The 16686-nt window shown below is 45.0% G+C and overlaps 1 protein-coding gene across 2 annotated transcripts in view; it reads left to right on the top strand.

Moving 5' to 3' along the window:
- Positions 1–232: 232 nt before the first annotated feature.
- Positions 233–16686, top strand: part of hip1 (huntingtin interacting protein 1) — a 47022-nt gene continuing 30568 nt past the window's right edge. The window contains exon 1 of one of the 2 annotated variants that reach the window (XM_071530110.1): positions 233–425. In XM_071530110.1, coding sequence (XP_071386211.1) covers positions 309–425 — 117 coding nt within the window. In that variant the 5' untranslated portion in view covers positions 233–308. Of the gene's footprint in view, positions 426–8284; positions 8746–16686 lie in introns of those variants that run through there. The other variant, XM_071530111.1, reaches the window with a different exon arrangement.

The following is a 16686-nucleotide window of genomic DNA, read 5'->3' on the forward strand; positions in this document are numbered from 1 at the left end:
CATAAAATATATTCGTTCATTTACTTAACGTTTCAAAGCATTCGCCAATAAGGCTTTTATTTTGAAACTTAGACCGGACGTCTTATTTTCTATCCTGGCGCGCTTGACGCTGGTGTTGTGTTCATGCTGCTGACATTGACTGGGGTGTTGGACAGAAAGGCCAAATGATCCAGTGAACGGCTTGACGAGTGTAGTGCAGCATGGACTGTTGCCCGCCATACTTCATGTAGGCTTTTATTTTTTTACAGCATATTTATCGGCAGAAAGGTTTTTTTTTCCGCTGCTGTGCTAATTTGTCACGGACAACAATGGACCGAGTGAAGAGCTCCATGCAGCAAGTCCCCAACGCTATTCCCAAAGTGATCCGACGGACCGGAGGGGCCAATAGTTTGGAGCTGGAGAAGGAAAACTTTGAGAGAGGCCAGGTATGCAAGTTTGGACTCTACATTAAAACGTTACATGAAAGTAAAAACATTTTCCTAAAAGGGGGGATGGAAATGCCAAAGGTCTGCGCTCCCGGATGCGACCCGCGAGGAGGTGGAAGGAAATATGTCAGGATGTTTACTGTCAGCTCCCAAATGAAATCCTGTGTGTTAGACTGCGTCCCAAGTGAAGACAGGAGCCGCTACACAAACGTCTAAACACATGACACATAGAAATCACGCTTTTCTTATATTTTTTATAATGTACATTGAGAGACATTTAATCCTTCAGTGTTCAGTTTTCAATTAAACCACATGCATCATTTATCCAGATCATGGAATGCATCTAAACGCCTGTTGTTCAGTTTTACTTGGACTGATGTGTATTTGTGATCAACAGAGATAACAGTGAGTCCTGTGTACAACAAAAGAGCTGTTGAAATGTAGGTCAATGGCCTTTTGAATTCAGATAATTGTGCTGTTTAGCCTATCTGCTGTATAAGCCAGAGAAGAGTGAGGCAGTACCATGTATGATCTGCTGTAGAAAGCCTGTTAGTGCCAGCTGTGGGCCTGCAGTCACTGCAACATGGTCAATGGCCTGAGTGACGGTGGGATGGGATTTGGGAAGTGCTTGCAAAGAGGAGACCTGCATTAGTTTAACAGGCAGAGGAGAGATGGACCAGGATGTTTCCTCTGTTTGGCCCCTTTAATGTTTAGGTGCTGATGAATAATGAATGCCTTATAGCTTAAAGGGAGAAAGTCAGGGGAACTGCTGTATGTAGTTGTGCATATGTAGACTGCTGCTTCCTGCCTGGTGGTCTCCCCTCCGTTCCCCTCCCTTCTCCTCTCCAGACCAGGCAGAGGGGCGAGGGGGGGGGGGGGAAAGTAGGTCAGATGAATCAAGGCAAAGCAAATTGCCTTGCTAGTGCTGGAAGCTTTTTCAGCCAGCGAGCGAGCGAGAGGCTGCAACTTGCTTCTCCCATTAACAGCTGCTGCCAAACTGGTCGATGCAGTCTACAAGTCTGCACGGCCCTAAATGTGCAGAACAGGTATTCGCTCTGTCTGGATGGTCGCCCCCCCACCCCACCCCACCCCCAGCCCGCAGCCCCCCTCCCCAGCCGGGACAGTAGCAGCATGGATTAGAGGCGGGGAGAGGGACGCATGCGTGGCTTTATGTGTCCTGAGCCAAGCCTGGTCACTAGGTCACTGTCAGGCTCTCCTGAGATCCCATTCTCTGGAAGTCTGTCGAGGCAGCATGGACTTCAGCAGCACAAACAACATACAACATGCACATAGTTTCTTCTCACGCCATGTTACTGCACGCAGTTAGGAAATCATGTGCAGTGGCTATTGACTTTGGTTGGAGTAGGAGTTTGGCCCTGCTCTTAACAGTTTAATACATCTGCCTTCTTAAAGCCGTCCATGATCCGACTTCACTTTATTGAAGTGAATAAACTTTGCATTTTGATAATCCAAGCAAAGCAGCTAGCTTTAACCCTAACCCTAACCATAAAGAAGGGAGGAAGTACTAAGTATTCAAGCAAGATAAAACAAGTCCAAGTGTAATTGCTATTAGTTTAGATGTCAATGTTCCAACATGACTTGGTCCTAACCGCAGCATGACAGTCAGTTGTTTTGTTCTTGATACTAGCTTACTGCCACCATGATGCCAGTTTCTATTCAGTATGACTGGATTAGTGTATTTCCCCCTGCGTTTGTCATTGAGTTTTCAGTTTTTTTTATTACTGAATAGGATTTGTGACCCTGTTAGCCTCGCTGTTTTTTTTTTTTTATTGTGGTTGATTTTTGACTGGGGTCCCAAAGCTGTCGCAGGCGGTGCAGGAATCAATGAATCTGCTCTCTGCTTTACAGGGATCAGCGAGAGATAATCTCATCTGATCTGTTGTGCTCTAAAGCTGCCTAAATCTGCTGGGTGGCTGGCTTTCACCTCCTCTATAGAGAGCCAACAGTCTGTCTGTCTCTCTTCATGGGCTTTTAGATTTCCAGTCAGCTCCAGCGTGTTCAGCCAGAAACTACACTCATTGAAAGCTTTCTTGTTTACATTGATGGGCCCATGTTAAATACAATTTTCTGCCCTAGTCATGTGATAGGGTAGAGTAAAGTTGTCCAAATCTGGAGTTTGTTGCTTTGTGTGTGTGTGTGTGTGTGTGTGTGTGTTTTTTTCACACAGAATTGGAATCTGAGCTAGAATCTGAATCAATTTCATGATCATATGCGATAAATATAAAGGAATTTGTCTGCGTGACATTGTTTCAGAGACTTTGACAAGTTAGAGTTTGAACAGTACATACTGATACAACAGTTACAAGGACAAACCTGGTACAAGACACTTTGAACTGTAAACCAAACATATCATTCAACATATCTGCAGTCAATATTCTACTTTTACATGGATATGAGCAGGATACGCTGTAGACGTCACTAACAGACTGTTGCTCTGACTTGAAACCAGTAGCTAGGTGTGTAAACTGTTGATTCTGAGGACGGCCTATCTCAGTGGAGTTGGGTAAACAACTAGGGCGTGTTCAAAATCCTCTCTGTCATATTGTCCACACTGGGTTATAAAAAGAATGGAGCCGGGCAGCCAGATAGCACACAGCGCTTGCTTTTAATGACATGTTTTGCCTCATAATAGCAGCTGCCTCTTTAATTTAGAGTTCAGGGGATTTAATGTTTGGCGTGTTTGTCCCGGGAGGCATGGCGTGTTTTGGTCGCATGTTCTGTCGCATTTCCAACAGCAGTACGGAAATTCAACCGACATGTTTCACTTAAAAACAGCACCTATTAAATAAACCCATATTTTATCTTCAGGCTCCAAATGTCAGAGTTGCCTACACTTTCCTAGATTGCAAAACAATCCCAGAGTTTCTCACAGACCAGAAGTGGTTTTGTAAATGAAGGCCTGTGTAGGTAGTAATCTCTGGGCCGGTATGAACCATAATGAGAGCTTGTGGAAGAGTTCTGGGGCACCAGTTCCTCCGCTGGGACATCCAGTGTGGGCCTCAGAATGACACCACATTGTATCTTTACATAATTAAGGCCTTAAAATTAGACTGCCTGCCAGCTTCCTCCTTTCCCTTTTATTTGTGTACAGGAAGGTTACTCCAGTGCGTGTGTGTGTGCACGCCTGTGTTTATATCTGTATTTGTGTGTGTGGCTCTTGGCGTGTCTGTGTATATGTGGACCTGTACTAATCGAAGCCCCCCCCCCCCCACTCCTGCCCCATGCCCTCTTTAGTGCTGTGGTGCCCTGGCAGCTGTGGAATTTAGGGGAGGAGCGGGGCCGCGGCCCTCGGGCACAAGCAGGACACAGCAGGGCGGACCTAGACAAGCACTTTTAATCTCTCTCTCTCTTTCTCTTTCTCTTACTCTCTCTCTCTCTGCCTGTCTCTGTCTGCCTGTCTCTCTCTCTTTCTCTGTGTCCCTCTCTCTCTCTCTGTCGCTCTCTTTCTTGCTCTCCCCTCCATCGCTCATTGTCTTGAGTCTTCCTCACCTTCCTTGCAACTTGCAGTTCTAAGTGCAGGAAAGTTATAGCGGGATATCCACGTTCATGCAGGACACACACACACACACACACACACACACACACACACGCAAGCAAGCATGAAAGCGAGGCCATTAAAAGCACTGAGGCAGCAGAAACAGCAGGCGGTGGTTTGTGGCCTCATTGCACTGACTGGCTGTAGAATAATAGTGCTGGACATGAGTGACAGGTCAGTGAGTGGAACAAAGTGCACAGCTGAGTTCCTAGTGGCATTAACAATAGCTTTGATTTGAAGATTGTTTTTGCATTTTTTTTCTATACTAGACAGCACCGTAGAGTGGAAAGACAGACAGACGGAGGCAGAGGGTTGCATGTTGTTTCACATGCAGCAGAGGTCAAGAGTCAGACTGAAACTCGCAGCATTGGTGTAAGTGCATGGTGTGCAGCTTAGCCTGCTGCAGCACGAGTGGCCCGTAGAGATTTTAGCCTAAAAACTCATTAAAATGAAGTGCAGTGCTTAGTTGTGTCACAAAATGCATTATACATACTTTATACTGACCGTGTCAACTCACATGGGTTGTTGTTAATTAATCAGGCAAGTCAAAAAGAAAAGTTAAAGCTTATTATGGCTAAAATTAGCACAAGGGACACAAGCAGCATTTCACCTTCTGTACCTTTGTGGTAAACTAGCAGTCTGAGCCTGAACAGACTGCGAATTGGCTTTAATGTAGCAGACAACCTAGAAGCAGTATTGATTAAGACTCCTCATTATGTGGATGGTTGGTTTTGGTCTGATTGGAGCATCTTCCTTTTTGAATACTAGTGCAGTGCCCGTTCTCCCCGCTGCTGCACAGAGCGCTGTTTGCTTGTTTATTCAAAGTTTATTAATATTGAACGTGTCGCGTGTCCAAATAGCACCAAATCCGACACTGCACTTCCTTGGGTCCCCAGCAATACACCCGCCAAGTGTGAAGTCGATCGGACGAACGGTTCTCGAGATATGCGACGGACAGACAGACAGACAGACACACAGACAGACAGACAGACAGACAGACACACAGACAGACAGACAGACAGACAGACTGACACACAGACAGACAGACAGACACACACACAGACAGACAGACAGACAGACAGACAGACAGACAGAGATTCCTTGCTTTATACTAGTATGATGGCATCACTAATCATGTTTATGGCTGCTGTTATACTTTTCACCCCTGTTGATGAGGGGACTGGACACCAACACCCACTGTTAAAATTCAAAATATTTACCAGCCACAAACTCCAAACTCTGAACAGAATGCAAGATGGTGGATCAACCCCTTCTTGGGATTCTGACTGTATGGGACATCTAATTAATACTTAAATGGTGCTGTTTTGATCATTCAAGTCAGCTACATGTTTTAGCCTCAGTATCAGTGTTGATCGAGGCCCCGGGTTGTACAGTGTCACTGAGTCTGGGTAAGAGGCATCTGGGTTAGGGGACTTTAACCCCTGTGCTCAGGGTTTAGCCTGTTTGCTCTACATAAACCATGTTCTGGCTTCACCGCTAAATGGAAGTGAATCAGGGGACATGTAGGTGGATCAACTACATGACTATGACTGTCTTTTTGCGCTTGTACCTTTTAGAAAAAGATAGTCACTGATGATATCAGGGGTGAAATCCTCATATCTCCAAATAGATTTCTAGAATAGATTTCTTTTTAAAAATCAGCATATCAAGTCCTAAACTTACAAATCAAGTAAAAACAATGTCTCATATTGGGAATAGAGGCATTTGCGTGATGTCACCACAATGTGAAGAAGTTTATGATGTCTGAGTAGTGAAACAAACATCTTCCTCCTGTCTGATTAGTTTACTTTGTCTCCACTTATAAATGGGCGAGTAAATGGACATTTAGAGGGATCGTTACTTCAACTACAGGAGTCATGCTGTGCAGTTTGATCACTTTTTACTTCACCATATGAATATGTAATACGTGAGGAAGGAAGATATTTCATGTCATTTCTGCTTTACTTCATTTTGAACAGTTGATGGAGATGGAGAAAGAATGACATGCAACAGATACTGACAAAACATTAGAAACACCTGACCTGTCTGAATTGAATTACACTTCCTTTTGCATAATCTGTGTTTGGGATTAGAGCGAACATCATTCATCGGGATCCATCACTCTATTTTAAGTAAATGCTTAAAATATGTTGTACATTTAGGTGAAGTCTCAAACGCACGTCGTCTTGTGCTTTAGCCTGGGAAGGTGGATAAACTTTAAAAAATGAGGCTTGAGTGGGTGAGTGAGTGAATGAGTGAGTGAGTGAATGAGTGAGTGAAAGCCCAGGCGGAGACGGAGTGGGACGGCTGTATGTGAGAAATGCTGCGACTCGGCGGGGCTGCCCTCGGCGAAGGGCCCACGCCGTACCAGGAAGTGAAGAGACTCTGTGGAAAAGAGCAGCCATTGTCTTGAGACAGACTGTTTGTTTTGAGCAGCCCGAGGGGTATAATGTGCAGCCCCACTGGTATAATGAGCAGCATATTGATTATTGTCACTGGCTTGGCCTCAACGCTTCAGCTGATGTCCTGTAATTGTATAGCAAGATATATATATATTTTTTTTTTAAACAGAGGGTTGGGCCCCAGTGTGGGTTGTGGGCATGTCTCTGGTGGGACCCACATGATCAAAGTAGTATTATTGTTTAACAAGTAAACTGAAATTTAAAAAATAAGAGCCCCTGTTCTCTCAAACCCTATTTCTCCTCTTTTGCTGTCTGAAAGATTCCTAGTAGCACTGCGATTCTAGAAATGTTTGGTTTACACAGAAAGTACCAAATAGCAGCTGTAACTTTGTCATGAAATTGTCACAATCGTACACCACATCAGGTCAGTTTTAACGGTCCAGTGCAATGAGAATCGCCTTTCACAATTCCATGGTATAATTTAACAAAGGATCTGTTAATGTAAAGTTACCCAAATTATTATAACTGTCAGCATTGTGGTAATTTGACTAACACCCTTTTGAGAAACTCTCCCTAAACAGATGTAGAATTCCAATCTAGTTCCTGGTGTAAGTGATGTCACCTACACCCAGGTTTTAATGAATATTCTGATTGGTTGACAGTATGAATAGTTAATCAGGTGTCCGATAGTCTGTCAGACAGCTATTTGCCAAACTAGCTAAAATCTCTGTGCCTCTGTTGTTGCTGGGTGCTGAAGTTCAGACACTGGATATTTGTTCCTCAAAGATACAATCGTAGGGAAGGTTCTGCTCTCACTCAGTACGACAAGCTTTGTACCATCTAACCATCAAAAACTGAAGAAAATGAATAAAAACGCTCATTGTGCCCATTGTGTTAGAAATCAACATCAAACTTACTTTGCTATTCCGGAGCTTCTCTGTACAGCTTTTGTTTACATGAGCATCAGACACACACACACACACACACACACACACACACACACACATACACATACACATACACATAGTGTTCTGCCTGATGTGAAGACTCAAGATTGTGGTTGACAGTCTCAGAGAAACCAGATGGGGGCACCACTTACCTAAAGTTGCTCTCCTGATGTAAGCTGAGCTGTCTTTCCTCTCCACATTTGAAAACAGCACTTTTCAATGCTTTTAAATGTTTTCCACAACCATTGCTCTCATAATGAATAATCTGCAGACAGCATAATCCACATCTGAAAACAGGCCACAGCGCTTCACAAGACAAATGATTGTCTGGTTATAAAAAGTATTTGGCCTCCTGCCATCATCTGTTAGTTACATTGTTACACTGATATCTTTCCAAGGAGTTACATTGTTGCAGAAGACATAGGAGCCATTTGTGATTTTGAGGAAAACGCTGCTTAACATTTTGTGTCGATTTAGTTTGTAATACATTAAGCCAAGTGTGCTTGGGGAAGTGCATTGAGCCGGATTTAAGAGGGGTGGGGGGTTAAGCCAGGGGTTCCCAAACCTTTTCTTGTCAAGGACCCACAAATCGATAGGTATTAGAACACAGACCCTATTTGATTTTCTAGAGGAACCAAATCTGAGAAGATTTTTGTTGTTGGTTTTGATAGAATTGCATAACTGTCCATCTGGTAGGTGGGGTTGGTGGGGTGGTGAACCCCAAAACACTCATCCTCATACATTCTCTCTTTGTGCTAACTTCTTCTGAGCGAAGCAACAGTGAAATTAAACCGTTTGTCATTTTGGTAGAGGGGGGAGGTGGGGGGACCTCCTTGAACCCCTCACTTCCAGGACCCCCTGGAGGTCCCCGGGCCCCAGTTTGGGAACCACCGGGTTTAAGCCATCCCACTCTGCAGGCTCCATGCTACTATTGTCTAACAAGAGAGCGGGCTATTTGCAAAATAAAGGTAGCCCACTGGCTCGGGCTCTAGCCGCTATGTAGGCGAATACTTGGCAGTGTCGTTTTAGGTGAGATTTCATTGAAATGTCCGAGTATTACCGGAGCAGATCCGAGAGGTGCTAGTTGTCTGCTTTTTCACCCAGACAGCTCGGTTCCGCGTCTCGGCGGTCGGATGCTGCTCGCCCCCGCCGATAAGGGAGCACGTAGGGCCGGGAGAGAAACGAGAAGGGACACGGAAGGAAGGAAGGAAGGACCAGGGGAGCATTTTAATACCAAATCGGGACACATGTTGAGCTAACGGCCCGCTCCACCTCCCCTATCTCCTCCCAATGCATTTGTTGCCTAAATCGCTTTCCCGTCACTAATTACTCTGTCAGGATAAAGCCAGCGGATTTCGCCTCGAATCTCCAAGGATCCTCACCGTTTGGGGACGATCATGGATCTCAGTAAAATGGTAAGTGCTGAGATACCGACTTGTGTGTTTTCTTTTTCTTCCACGGAGCGCAACAGATCGACAGAGGCTATGTGTGGTTTTTGGGGGGTGGGGGTGGTGTCCGAGTACTGTCGCTTACACTATAGGGTTGTTTGGTTGAATACATGCAAGTTATGTTGATCGCAAGCAGTGACTTGTCTGAACTGTGGCCGTGGGAAGTTTTTTTTTGTTGTTGACACGAATGCATGAAGCTGCAAATGGACCATCGTTGATTCCAGTGGTTCTCAAACTGGGGTACAGGGAACCGCAGGGGTCCCCAGAAAAAGAGAAGAATAGTTTTTTAATTTTAGGCTACTTTAATCTCATTCAGTGGAAATTATCCCGACGAGAGAATGTGTAAAAACAGTTTTTCTAATCCTAAATTTCACACTCTCCACCGTTTTTCATCACTTACACTGTGTTCAGATGATTTAAACACTAAATCAACAGCAGCAGCCATCCCATATATCTTGACAAATGTGTGTCTGTGGTCTAATGTGTGTCTGCACAGAGGTGAAAATGTCCAAGAAGCCCTTCTCTACTCCACAAAGCTCTCTGTTTGACCGTGGCTCAGTCTCAAGCAGCAGGTTAGAAAGGTTCAGCAAAGTAAGCACAGCTAAAATGTGACACGAATGTCAATTACAGATTTGTTAACCTGTTGTAGATTAAACCTAAAGGCAGATCTCTCTAATGTCAAGTGAATACAGCGTGTGCTAGTGTAATTATTGTTGTACTACACTAGTAATTCAAGAGAGAAGCTTGCCATTAGGTATCAGTTTAAAGGCAGATCATGTTTATCATAAGTAGTAACACAATATTTAACAGAGTAGGCTTTATTAGGCTTTAGAGAGCTAAACAAACTCAAATATCTTGTGTACATTTGTTTTGGCTTTGGCGCAATGTACTGTGAATGATGGGATATAGGCTATCAGGCAGGATAAGTACACTCCAGTGAACCTGGCTAGAGTGTACTGGAGCAGGTGCACATAAGCCAAAGCAACAAGACCGGCCTTTCACTGCCAACATGGATGGGTGTACTTTTAGCCCTTGTAGAGGTGTGGGGGAGGGTGGGTGATGAAAGCACATCCAGAGTCCTTCTTCAGTGATCCTTAGCCGAGGGAGGCTCTGACAAGCTTGTATGGAGAAGACACTGAGTCAAAACAAAAGAAACTGTAATCATTGATGGGAGCAAATGAACATTATCTGCTCAAAAAATGGTTAAAAACTGCAGCAAAGTTTCTTTTGATAATTGAAAAAGGAAACATGCTCTTTAGGTTTATCCCTGAAGTAAATTTCAGCTGCCTGCATAAAGTCAGTTGGGGCATGTGGCATGGACACGGAGTAGCAAAGGGATTTCTCTTAATGCGGATCTGAGACAAAACCCTTGATGTTACTGTGGAACTGTTCACTGTTGTGGATCTAACTGAACTCTTCAAGGCTGTTCTCAATTTATCTACCAGCCGGAGAGAGCTGCTCACTCGCCTGCCTGCCTTCTCAGCCAACAGCCGCTATGCTTTGGTTATTTGGCATGCACTGAGACACAATGGTATGAAAACACAATCCAGATAGATGCAAGACTCCAAGCCAGATAGACTCTACACAAGCCTGTTGTGCACATTCCCACTATGCATTTAAGGTGGTGATGTGTAGTTCTTGTTGAATACAGGGAGAGGATTGTGGGAGTTGTGTGAAAAACCCCAGTTGTGAAGATTCACATTTAATATTCAATTTTCACAATAATACAACTTTCACCTCGTTTTATTAATTAGATACTGCTCAAGTGCTGTGACAAAATTTGAATCTCACACAAATTTGAAAAAAAAATTGAAATCGCACACATGTATAAAAGAGTGAAGAGTCTCATCCCTGACTGACAAACCTGAATTGGAGCTAATGATAAAAGAAGCAAAGTCTCTAAAGATGGATGTGGATCATGATGGATCATGCTAGTCAGACTTTCAAGACCAGGGTGCTTTGAGAAAACTATGTTTGCTGCAATAGTTTTCTCCTTGATCCTCCTAACTTTTCAGGGATGGCCCACTCGGTGTTGCATCACTACGTAATCCACCTTCAAGTTGTTTGGGGAAAACACACCCACACACCGACACGGTGACGTCCACCCGTGTTTAAAGTTGTGAATAATGAGCCAGTGGGCTGGGGAGCCTCACGGAGCCGCACAGATGTTCCTTTTATAATGTGTCTTTATGACATCACCAGTCCTTCAGGAAGTCGACTGGTTACACAAAACAGACGCAGCGTCAGAGGGGCGGCTGCTTCACAGGAGGCTGCAGAAAGCTTTCTTGTTAGGAGAAGCTCATAAACCAGCCATGGGGGCTTCGGCCTCAAAGTGTAATTATGCTAGAACAGTCCTTTAGCCTGGCCTTCAGCGTGTGTGTGTGTGTGTGTGTGTGTGTGAGAGTGTCCTTAACCACCTGCTGCCCTCCACCCCTGCCCCCAGGAACAAAAGCCCTCTGCTCTGAGGTCACCGCCTCAGAGAAGCTGGCAGCTCCATGTTTTCATGCTCTTAATGGGCTCTTAAGAGACAGCGTCATCCCCCAGGGCGTATCTGCACCACCACGTGCTCACTGTTATTGATGGGATAATAAGAAGCACAGGGCATTCTGTGGGGAATGAGCTCCCAGTTACAGTCTGAGGCCTCCGTGTGATTGACAAGTCATCTCAGCCCGTCATCCTCCTTTCTGTTGCACTCCATTGTCATTAAGCTGTGATGCGTGGCTGATGGATGCTGAGGCAACGTAGATGGGCAATTTCACCAACAATTACAGCAATTTCATCAACAACAGCATTGTCTGTCATGATGCAAATTCTGTTCAGTGCTTCTCACTGTGTTTATAATATTGCAGGTCAGTATTTGTATGCAGACTGCCTCAGCTGCCTCAAAATGTGGCCTGAGTTTGAGGTTCAGATTCTCTCTGCTGGGTCTTTCCCTTGGCAAGTGTGTTTGTGTGTGTGTTTGTGTACACCGGAAAAATAACTGGTCAGAAAAGGTCGTCTTTTATTCTCCCTTCCTCCTCTTAGTGCCAGCCAGGCTCTTTTTAAGAGGTGTAGAGTGACTGGTCTATGAGAGCGGATGTTCATGTCAGATGTAAAATGTAAAATGGTCCTTAAACAAGCAACACAGAGGGCCCTGTTCAGAGCAGCGACCTTTTGAATAGGGTGGGGTTACACATGGAAAAATGTTTGGCCCAAAATTCTTTTCCACTTATTATCTGATTTTTAAAGGTGTTTTTCTTTTTTTTAAAAAGTGCCTTTTCATGCTGTGGTAACGTGGTATTTGCTGTGTGTGTTCGTGAAATGCACTGTAGTAAGGGGCCGGGCTTTTGGTTTCACGTGTTTATTTTTGGTCTTGTGTGTTGTAATGTGAGGGGACTTATATGTTTTTTAAGGAAGTGGCCATGTATTTTCAGTTGTATCGTAATTTCCACCATTTCACACCATCCAAGTACACAGGGAAGTAATATTGATGTTAGTTATCATATTAGTTATCAGTACCCTCTCCCAACACACAGACACACACACATTATAGTGAGGTAGAGGTCAGAGTATATTCAGCTGACCTTTAGAGACACCTGGAAGAGGCTGGGAGGAAATGTGAGAGGGGGCGAGACAAACAAGAAGAAAGGGAAAGACTCAGCTGGTCGGTCTGACGGACCGACTCGGGCTGTTTGAGTTGGCTGGGCAGGGTTCAGGCTGGAGAGGGGCGGCGCTGGGCAGTTTTCAGCCAGCAGGAAATGGGTAGAACAGGGTGTGCCAAGACAGGAAGCCTGACTGAGTGCCTGCACCCCTGCCACCCCCACCCCTTGCCCCCCTCCTCTACCTCCACCCCCATAGCCTCAGCCACAATGACCATGCCTCCTCCACCGCAGCACCTCAGCGAACAGTGGAGATGCATTCACAGGCGGCCATGCATGTTTCCTGTTTTCATTCCTCCCTCCGTCCCCTCTCTGTTTACCCGTTCCCCTGTAGGTGGGCAGGCAGCATTGCCACCCACCTCCATGATGGACATCTGAACCATATGATTTATGGTTACAGCACAGACAGCCCTGTAGCTCTGCCTGACTAGTTGCTCCTCTCGTCACTGTGTGTTGAGTCACACCATTTAATTCTATCTCAAAATCTCAAGATGTGAAAAAGTGTTCTTCTGTTTCTTGAGAAAAGGGGAATCTGAGTTATTTATTGAGAGATGGGAGATCAGGGAACTGCACTTTCTCATCTTCAGTTTTGGTGAGTTTCCAGTGACAGTACATCATTTTAACCCAGAGGATGTGACAAGGGTGAGACAGCACCGTCTTGGCCAGTCAGAAACGGAGATATGACGAAGGCTCAAAGCAAAAAGGGCTGCGCAGGCTATCGTGGGTGACTTGTCTTACCCCCGGTTCTGTGTCAGTGCTGTTTCCTCTCTGCCCCCTCCCCCTAGACCTAAATGACTGGGGTCACATCATCTCAGCAATGTAACCAAGATTGATCACGCCACTCCCATACTAAATCAGCCATCATCAGGGTCACATAAGGATATTTCCTCTCCCTCCCAGACCATGAGAATGTGAACCCAGTGAGAACAAATGTTTCCGAATTTACTCTGTCCCCTTTCATTTGGATCTTGTGGGTTTTTCTTGCAGTGATTTTCTCATGATTGAATTCAGGGTACAGATAGTCTCATTATACATAGCCAAGTCTCATGTGAGATCAAATTAATATGCCAGAGCAGAGACAAAAATATTCAGGAGGGCTGTCATTGCCGCCATCATCGAGTGGCCAAGCCCCGACATATCTCCAGGACTAACGTGGAAATCAAATTTCCAAGGCATGCATTAGTCACATGCTTTTGCGAATCGGTCAGAAGAGTTAGTCAAAGGCTAGGGAATGGATGGGGAAGTGAGTCAACAATGAGGGACGGCTGTTTCATTTAGCAGGCAGAAGATGCCTCCTCTCTGAGGCTCTGTGCTCTGCCCTGGTCCTTCGGTGACACAGCCAGGCTGCGCTCAGCATATCAATGCCCTGCTTTCTACAGAAGGGCCAGTTGGAGCTTGCCAGGGCTAACTCAACATGCTTTCATCACTGTATTAAAAACACACTGTTTGAAGCCTTGGCTGTTACAAAAAATATTTCTACAGACACCAAGACTCAAAAAGGAATCACGGTTTTTAGTTGGGGAGAAAATGAGTGAAATTACAGGAGAGTCCTTGTTGTAACTGTTGTACTGAAAATGAGGCTAATGTGAGGGAAGGACAAAGAAGGAATGAGGGAGGAGGTGCAGAGGGGGAGCTGATAGCCTCCTGTGGACACAATGACGTGGATCTCTGTCCAGATTAAGCCAACCCATCTGGGACTCCCTCTGGGCTGATCTCCGCTCTGTCTGTCCTCATAATCACTTGCTTCTCACCTTTTGATTTAATTTCTCTAAGCAGTCGTCGTTTCACTTGGTCAGCTGGTCTGCGCGGCCGCGCTGCAAGGAGCTAATGGGCCATTGATGCATTCATGCCAGCCAGTCGCCCCGGCCAATGCCAGGAGTCCTGGGCAGCTGGCACTCTCATTCAACCCAACCACAAAGTACAAAGTCTTACTGTGGGCTAATTGGGTCGTCCTCATGTGGGAACCACTTGCACTGGAAGTCTCTAGATCATTCCTTAATTTTTTTTAAATTTGTGTGTGTGAAATAGGAAAGCAAAATGAATTGAATCAACACAACATTAAAGAAAAATCCTAAAATTGATGAAATTGCTCTTCTTTGGCACTAAAGGCGAGATTCACATCCGAAGCAAAAATGCAACTTCAGCTGATGACATAAAAATTAAAAGCATTGTTTCAAAAAGGCTAGTGTCATCTTTCCTGCAGTGGCCCTTGTACTGATGACACTTGATAATGTCACATTTGCTTGGTTGGGCAGATTAACAACCAGGAAACCAACAGGAAATGACACAAAGTCACTTGCCTCTATGCTACAGCAGGGCGGAGGGCAGAGGGCACAGGGGGGCTTTTCAGGGCCAGAGTCAAATCAAAATGTTTAGGCTAAATTAGAGCCTGAAACTAGTATTTTGAACTATAACCTATCTGATAAAGTGTCTGTGTTGGTAGCAACATACAAATAGAATCTTATTTTGATGGAAAGTAAGGGACATGGATGGAAGCGCTGGCTAGCTCTACATTGAAGTGGAAACCAAGCTAGTATGCTGCTTAGGGGGCATTCACACCAAGCATGTTTGGAGCGATTTAATCAAACTCTGGAGCGTTTACTCCTGTAGTTTGTTTGGGCAGGTGACAATAATGTCATTCAAACTCTGACACACCAAATAATGTCAGCAGTGAGAATGTAATTTTACCAACTACAGGAAACCACTCCAAAACGTGGTTTTATGCGTATAAGGAGACGGATGTTGACATTTGATTGCCATCAATTACTCATGCTTAGAAAGCCTAACATAATAAAATGAACAGAGGGACAACCACAGTCTGGACTGATACCCAGCTATTTCCTCATGTTCTTACCTGGTGTGAAGGCCAGGGATGTTGAATTATGGCAAACAAACACAGTCCATCATGCTTAACTAAAGTTACAGGGACATTAGTTGCAGAAATTTACCTAAGCACTGCCAAAATGTCTAACCTGGCAGGATGACAGGCTGCCAAAACTCTCTCCAATAAACAAGCTACTGTGAGTCATGTGACTTTTGTTTACAAGCTCTGGTTCGCTTGTAATTGGGCAACGTGAACCTAAACAAACCAAATACAAAAATGCAACAAAGTAAACTTTTCCCTTCTGGTCCGGACCAAAGAAAATAAACTGTAGGTGTGATCGCACCATTAGTGTAGCTTCGTTGTTCACAGACTCCATAAGCCCCACTGTTATTGAACTTTACTGTGCCGACACAGAACCGGAGTCTCGCCTCGGGCCGTACTGCTGATACAACAGGACAGGTGTTCTACCTGTAGCTCTAGTGTCCATACATAATCCCCATCATACATGTTTAATGACCGGAGTTAAAGCATGGTCAGTCATCTTTAAAACATGCTCTGGTGGTGCCTCCTCGTCAGCAGGAGTTCAGAGCTGTGGATGGTGTTGAATTTAAAGCCAAGTAGGAGTTCTGTTGAGCTCTGCTTTCCTCCTCCTCCTCCCTCTGCTGTCCTTATCCTCCTCCTGTAGTGAAGCGCTCCTGTGACTTAATTAGACTCTCACTCTGCAAATTTGATTTTGTCAACATAAAGCCTGTGTTTGTCACCTTGCCCGAACTGGTGATAATATGCCATTCACATTACAGAGACAGGGAAAAGCAATGCATCGTTGTTGAGCCAGGACAGCAACTGAATTTTTAACAGGATTGTGTTTCTCTCCTCGGAGTTTGTTTATTATTTGTTTTTTTTATTCATTAATTTGTTTGTTTCAGCATGTGTGTGTGGGCGGGGTGGGGGGGTGGGGGGGAGGTTGTTTCATCCTAGTGTTTCATTCTAGTGGCATTGCACCTTACTATGCATCTGTAGTATAAAGACTGAGTTTGTGGTCTTGCCAGTGCTCCCAAGTTGTTCTTGTATGAGGTCTCATGGGACAGCTCTTCATCGCTCCCTCACTCTATTTCTTCCTCCTTCCCTCTTTGCCTCCTTCATGCCAGTCCTCTTTCCCCCCTTCTCCAATTCTCCCTTGGTTCCTCCCCTCCTTTCCTCCCCACCCCCGCCCCTCCTGCCCTGCTCCTCCTCCAGTGGAGTGGCCCTCCAGTGATTTATCACGGTGGACTTCCAGTCCTGGCAGGACACATGCTGGGAGAGGAGGAGAAGACTCAGGACATCTGGGGGAAGTGAGATTATGAAGCGGGCCTCCTGTCCTCTCCTGACCCCAGACATCACACTCACTGATCGTTAGCATGTTAGAACTTGTTCGCTCATTAGTTTGGTAGTAATACTTAGAGCCTG

This window comes from Centroberyx affinis, unplaced genomic scaffold (genome assembly GCF_046629955.1).
Source record: "Centroberyx affinis isolate AG114_WGS23_722 - 3 ecotype Tasmania unplaced genomic scaffold, CSIRO-AGI_Caff_v1 ptg001882l_1, whole genome shotgun sequence".
NCBI classification, from domain to species: Eukaryota; Metazoa; Chordata; class Actinopteri; order Beryciformes; family Berycidae; genus Centroberyx; species Centroberyx affinis.